The sequence below is a fragment of the Pseudochaenichthys georgianus genome, chromosome 4 (genome assembly GCF_902827115.2).
Source record: "Pseudochaenichthys georgianus chromosome 4, fPseGeo1.2, whole genome shotgun sequence".
NCBI lineage: Eukaryota > Metazoa > Chordata > Actinopteri > Perciformes > Channichthyidae > Pseudochaenichthys > Pseudochaenichthys georgianus.
Window position 1 is genome coordinate 15,098,258 of NC_047506.1, and position 6,443 is coordinate 15,104,700.

Below are 6,443 nucleotides of genomic sequence, written 5' to 3' on the forward strand. Positions count from 1 at the left end.
TTTATTTTGAAACTCCACATCAGAATGTCCTGATTCTTTCTGGGTGAGTAGATGGGGTGTCCTTCTATCACCCTGCAGTGAGATGAGTCTTGCATCAGGGAGAGATTTCGTTTTATTCTTATCTAAACACAGGGCTGATAGCTCATATATGGGATTTCAAAGGTATTTTATTTTGAAACTCCACATCAGAATGTCCTGATTTTTTCTGGGTGAGTAGATGGGGTGTCCTTCTATCACCCTGCAGTGAGATGAGTCTTGCATCAGGGAGAGATTTCGTTTTATTCTTATCTAAACACAGGGCTGATAGCTCATATATGGGATTTCAAAGGTCTTTTATTTTGAAACTCCACATCAGAATGTCCTGATTTTTTCTGGGTGAGTAGATGGGCTGTCCTTCTATCACCCTGCAGTGAGATGAGTCTTGCATCAGGGAGAGATTTCGTTTTATTCTTATCTAAACACAGGGCTGATAGCTCATATATGGGATTTCAAAGGTCTTTTATTTTGAAACTCCACATCAGAATGTCCTGATTTTTTCTGGGTGAGTAGATGGGGTGTCCTTCTATCACCATGCAGTGAGATGAGTCTTGGATAAGGGAGAGATTTCGTTTTATTCTTATCTAAACACAGGGCTGATAGCTCATATATGAGATTTCAATATGAGATTTCAAAGGACTTTTATTTTGAAACTCCTTACATTTACTCGTGGTAGTTATACGTAGTTTGTTTTAAATAATTATTGATCACATTATATAGTACATATGTCTTAATTTAATATGTTTGGTTTGTTTTTATAGGTGCTTTTGTTATTGACCGAGTAAGCGCTGGGATTTTACCGTAATGCTTCTAATATTCGCGCACCCCAATATCACGTGCGGGTTTGCTTGACTGTGTTTTCCCAAGTGGAGGCTGGCTTGACCGCAGTCTAAAATCCTCGCTGCTATGATAAATATGTTGATTTAAAATTGATATAATCCACCAAGCCTTTTATTTTGAAACCAATAGTCTTCACTTTGGCGTCGTAAATGCACCGGATGTAGATATATTTTTACAGCTCTGTGCATAATGTGTTCCAAGAGTCCAGCAAGGTACAGCTTTTATGTGAGTAGAAACCGTATTTTTTACATATCGTAAGGTAGGTTTACAGAAACTTGATTAAAGTATGTTATTAAAACCCGTTATTGCTGCTATTTCATGTAGCTTGCATACTGTTATCTCATGCAGCGTGTTGAATGCAACATATATTTTACGTAGATCAAGTCCTTGCTCAAACTGTGACTTGATATATTAGAAACTACGCTGTACGTGTACATTGTGACGTATATGTCGATCTATTTTCTTGTTTAATCTGCGTTGATGCCATTAATACCACCAGAAGAAAATTCAATAAATAATAACATGTGGGCTAATAATTGCCATAGAGCTAGTTGTCACACTTTGCAAGAAGTTGGACTACTGCAACCACGTTTATTTTTTAAATCAGTAAACAGTAATTTAAGTGTGCATAAGACTTTCAAAGGTTTCAAAAGACCATATGTATTTTTTTCTTTAGCTTCTTTTTGCAGAGAACATCATCATAGATAGACAAAGGAAAACTAGAAATCATCACATTGGAAAAGCTAAACTTCACAATGTGTGTCCTTTGAGTTGGGTAAATTATTTAATTAATTATAAATAACACATGTAAGTAAAAAGGCATGGAACTTTAATTTATTTATTAACACTTCAGCATTAGATTTCGAGATCAGATTATTTATCATTATTTCATAAAAAAGGATGTGAAATAATGATAAAACACATTTACTGTTTATTTCTTTAAGAAGCTGGTTGTAATACACCTCTCTTGACTGAGGTTGGAATTTCTATTGTTATACATTTACTATTCTGTACAAGTAACTGTAATGCTTTTATTTCTCAAATATCTGCATCATTTTTGTGATAACATGTTGTTTTCATTCAGCAATAATGTCAGTGAAACACGCCAAGTCCAACCTCAGCCAGTCTCAGGTGGCTGAGACGGTGAAGAGGCTCTTTGGGCTGACGGCATCAGAAATCAGCTCTCTTCCAAGCTACGATGACCAAAACTTCTTCATAGACCCCATCGAGGGTGGCAAGTATGTCCTGAAGATAATGAACTCGGAAGACAGTAAAAAACCTGCCCTGATCGAGGTGCAGACGCATGCCATGTCCTTCCTGCACCAGAATGGACTTCCTGCCCAAACAGCCCTTCCCAACATTTCAGGACAGCTGATGAGCCTGGAAGAAATAGGTATTTGATCAGTCACACCGGCAAAACATTAGGAATTAGTGATTCAGCACTCTAAAAAAAGACATTTTCTACATTTGCTTATTCAGATGATAGTTTATGTGTAATGTATTGACACAAAAGTCAGTGTTAAGTGTTGTCTCCCTACATGTCCCCAGGCAAAAGATGCATAATGTTTTCCTGGTTGATTGTAAGGTTTTGTGGTGAATGTGTTGAGTTTGAAAAAAATCCCACCGTTTTAAACATAATGCCTACGCTCTAATACTCCCGCTCTAAAGTGATACGTGTGACCCTGAACAAGGCCTGCAGTTCATGCTTTATGATGGCTAAGTGAGTGAGAGGAATAGCTGTAACACTTATCCTGTCTTTACCTTTGACAGATTGCGGCTATGGCAGTCAGAAGTACCTGGTGCGGCTGCTTACTTATTTGCCTGGAACCACGATATCCAAGGTTCCTCTAACACCGCAGTTACTGTATGAAACTGGCAAGATGGCAGCCACAATGGACACAATCCTACAAGAGGTATAACGATAACACTTTTTGATCATTGGCATTATTTTTCCTCATACCCTTAAATCTAATTTCCATGTATTGTGACATCAAAGCGATGTAGAAGAGTACCTTATGAAATTGTCTTCAATGACAATATCTACCAATACTGCTGTCGTTTTGAATTACACTTCTTAAGTTATACATTAACCTGGTTAATCATTTCTTTTATGGTAATGAGATTTTTTTTGGACTTTGTCATTTTAAAGGTTGGGTAGGTAAGTTTGAGAAACCAGCTCGAGCTACACTTTTTGTCATGGAATGCTCTTAACATCCCGGTAGCAATGAATATCTTAAGTGCTTTGACAAAAAATCCATAAAAAAATTACATCTGTGGAATCCGTAGTACTGTAAAAAGCACGACCAATCATTTTAGCCAGCCCGGCTAAAATAACTGTATGGCCTACCTCAGAGCCATATGGCCTACCTGCCTGTCAGCCTTCCTCTGTACACAAACTTATCTCGTGCCCTCATTGGTCATGTGCGCGTTCGTGTGTGTTGGAGGAGGGGCTCTGTAAGGAAGTGGCAGATTTTTTCCGGTTGTGTATTTTCAAACTCTAGCGCACTCGAGCTGGTTTCTCCAAAATTACCTACCCCACCTTTAACTGCACTATTAAACCTCAATTTAATTGGTTTCATCTATTTTTGGAATGACTCTTCTTGGCTGATGTTAGGCAGATCAGGAAAGTTAAACAAATATCACTAATTGTTAGTTTGGGGCCCGGATGCTTATGATAACTAGCGACAACATGGGGACGTTTTTGAAAAGGAATTCAATGAAAATTGGCTACCCAACCAAGATGTTCTTGCATGACAAACGCATTAAAAGTCTCTAATCTAACTTACCTTTACATGGACTAACCCATATAATAAAGCACTAGCCCTTCACTGCTTAGCTTAAAGCTGTACGGCAAGTGTTGCTGAGTAAATGTTCACTTATCCTCCTTTTACTTCTGACTTTAACTTCTTCTTCCAGCTTTCTGATATTATTATGTTATGTTCTTTTCTAGATGGTGCACCCTCATCTTGCCGTTCTGGAGAGAGAGAATTTCATATGGAGTTTGTCAAATCTTCCCCTGCTGGAACCATACATCCATTTATTTGATGGAAGTCCTCTGGAGAAGGTTGTGAAATCTGTCCTTTATCAGTACAAGACCTCTGTGACCCCGAAACGCTGCAATTTCCGAAAGTGTGAGTATCATTTTAACTTTACAAACAATTTTCTACCCGTTTCCCTTGACACGCCTATGCACCTTGAATACTGTCAGTATAGAATGTCACCGTATACATGAGTGATAAGTAGTTTTGATTCATATTAACGTTTTATTGTTTTTTTATTGTTCTAAGGCATAAACCACGGTGACTTCAATGACCTCAATGTGCTCGTACAACCTGATGGGAGAGATGGCCATAGGATTTCTGGCATCCTTGACTTTGGGGACATGCACAGCGGCTACTACATCCACGAGCTAGCCATCACTATCATGTACATGATGATTGAGCACCCTAAACCCATAGAGGTGGGTGGACCTGTCCTTGCGGGCTGGGAAAGTTTCCTTCCCCTCAACGAAGCTGAGAAAGATTGTCTCTATGTGCTGGTGCTGTCCCGCTTCTGCCAGTCGATAGTTTTAGCTCATTACTCTGTGAGCTTGCATCCTGAGAACGAAGAGTATTTGATGATTACATCCAAGAATGGTGTCCACATTCTCAGTCAGCTATGGGAGCTCGGAAAGGAGCAGGTGGAGAAGTTATGGTTTCAGACCGCTGCTCAATTCAGTGACAAAAAGTGAGAAGGGTAAACCGTTCTCACATTTCAAAGTGCAATAGTACTGATTAGACAAAGCCCCTTGCACAAAACAAGTATACATTTAAGATTACCAGTTAAAACAATAACTTTTGTTTTAACAGTAAAATCATAAAACATTTGACTTGAGATTGAGATTCAGACATAATGTGGTATGAATAGCGTAGTGTCTGAATCAGAGATGGGTAATGTAGCAAAAAACTGTATGCAAGTGGAAGTATTGATACACTGTTGTGACAATGAATCATGTACCGTAAAAGCCTAATAGCCATCGAAACAACTAAGAAAAAAAAGGATAAGAAATAATTTAGGAAAAATGAGTACCTGAGTACCTCCTCCTTAGGAAGAGTTCTTTTGTAAACTATAATTTAATAAACACAATCATGTGTAATAGGTGCCTTATGTCATGAGGGTTTATACAGTCCAGTGGACTTGCATATCTCCGTGCTCCTCTGTATGTTAACATGCCACATGGATGGACATGAGACTCATTTTATTTCATGTTGGAAAATGCCAGAGATGGTTTGTTAAAAGCACATCAACCTAATTCCCTACAATCATGCATTACACATTACAAATAGGTGGAGATTTTGCTAAATACATTTTACCGTTTAAAAAGACAAATCGTTTTGAAATAAAAACACCTTTTTTAAACTCAATCTTTCTTTCTTTGTATCATTGCTTAAACCAAAGCAGCCTTATAACTGAAGTCATTTTTGAGAAATAATCACCCTGTCATCCAAAATGAAAACAAATCAGTTTCAGTGGGAAATACCTCAATGTTTAGACTAACAGTGTGTATGAGTGTGGTGATAAGAAACATTTCTATTACTGCATTTATTCCTTTGAGTTAAGTTCTTCAAGTGGGCTCAAACGTAATAGAACATTAAACAAACTATGAGACTATGAGAGAAGTCATTTAATGGAATCTATTAGTATCTTTATTTCTTTTACTACCTTTTCTTTTTCTAATTACTAGTGGTCGCATATTTTTGATAACATTGATAAAAGACTTTGACTTGGTATTCATGACTTAAGACTTGACTTGAGACAGATGACTCGAAAGGACTTTTTTTAATTAAATATTTGCATTTGTTTTTGTATTGTACGGAGCCCCTAAAGGGCAATGAAAGAAAAACAAAGATACTGTATCTCGCTCGCACGAGAAAGTTACTGGAGCGCCTCCTGCCCTGCCGTGGTGCCCTTGAGCAAGGCACCGGACATCCCCCTTCCCCCCTCACTCCCCATTGCTCCCCGGGCGATATGCAATAGATGCCCACTGCTCCTAGTAGTAGGATGGGTTAAATGCAGAGGCCACATTTCACTGTGTGTGCTGTGTACTCTGCATGTGTGACCATTAAAGAAGGTTTCATCCCTCAAATTCTATTCTATTCTTTAATAGATGTACATTCTGTACTTTCTCTAATATTGTATCCTGTATTATCTGCTTACAGACAATGGGTAAGTGTGCATCAGTTATTATATTTTAAATGAGTGGAAAATAAAGGCAAATGTACAGATAATCCTTTAGTCATGCAGACTATAGAGTGGCGAAGTCACGCCCATCTACTTCCGCCCCATGGGACCTTATTTCTGAAAAATTATGTATTGAAGTCAATGGAGAGAGAAAACGTATGAATTACACATATGATGTTTGTCAATCTTAAAAAATAATTTCCATGTCAAAAAAGTCTTAAAACTGTTGAAATATAAGACTATGAAAAATACGCAACTAGAAAGACTACAAATCCCAGAGTCGCGTACATTAACGTTACACTCGTGTTACTCACCGAAATCTTGTAAAGCCGGTCCCGCATGCTGGC

General features: G+C 38.1%; 1 protein-coding gene across 2 annotated transcripts; it reads left to right on the top strand.

Moving 5' to 3' along the window:
- The first annotated feature begins 891 nt into the window (after positions 1-891).
- Positions 892-5,279, top strand: hykk.2 (hydroxylysine kinase, tandem duplicate 2). Of its 2 annotated transcripts, none has more exons than XM_034081145.2 (5): positions 892-1,135; positions 1,961-2,269; positions 2,647-2,789; positions 3,827-4,007; positions 4,164-5,279. In XM_034081145.2, exons 2-5 carry the CDS (start codon positions 1,966-1,968, stop codon positions 4,604-4,606), a joined length of 1,071 nt encoding a protein of 356 aa, XP_033937036.1. In that variant the 5' UTR covers positions 892-1,135; positions 1,961-1,965; the 3' UTR covers positions 4,607-5,279. The 2 variants fall into 2 exon arrangements, with proteins under 2 accessions (XP_033937036.1, XP_033937035.1); XM_034081144.1 differs by having other exon boundaries at positions 893-1,101.
- The last annotated feature ends 1,164 nt before the right edge of the window (positions 5,280-6,443 follow it).

Coding starts and splice junctions, on each gene's coding strand:
- hykk.2 (XM_034081145.2), top strand. CDS start 1,966: ATGTCAGTGAAACACGCCAAGTCCAACCTCAGCCAGTCTCAGGTGGCT. Junction 2,790..3,826: donor TGGACACAATCCTACAAGAG/GTATAACGATAA, acceptor GTTCTTTTCTAG/ATGGTGCACCCTCATCTTGC. Junction 4,008..4,163: donor ACGCTGCAATTTCCGAAAGT/GTGAGTATCATT, acceptor TATTGTTCTAAG/GCATAAACCACGGTGACTTC.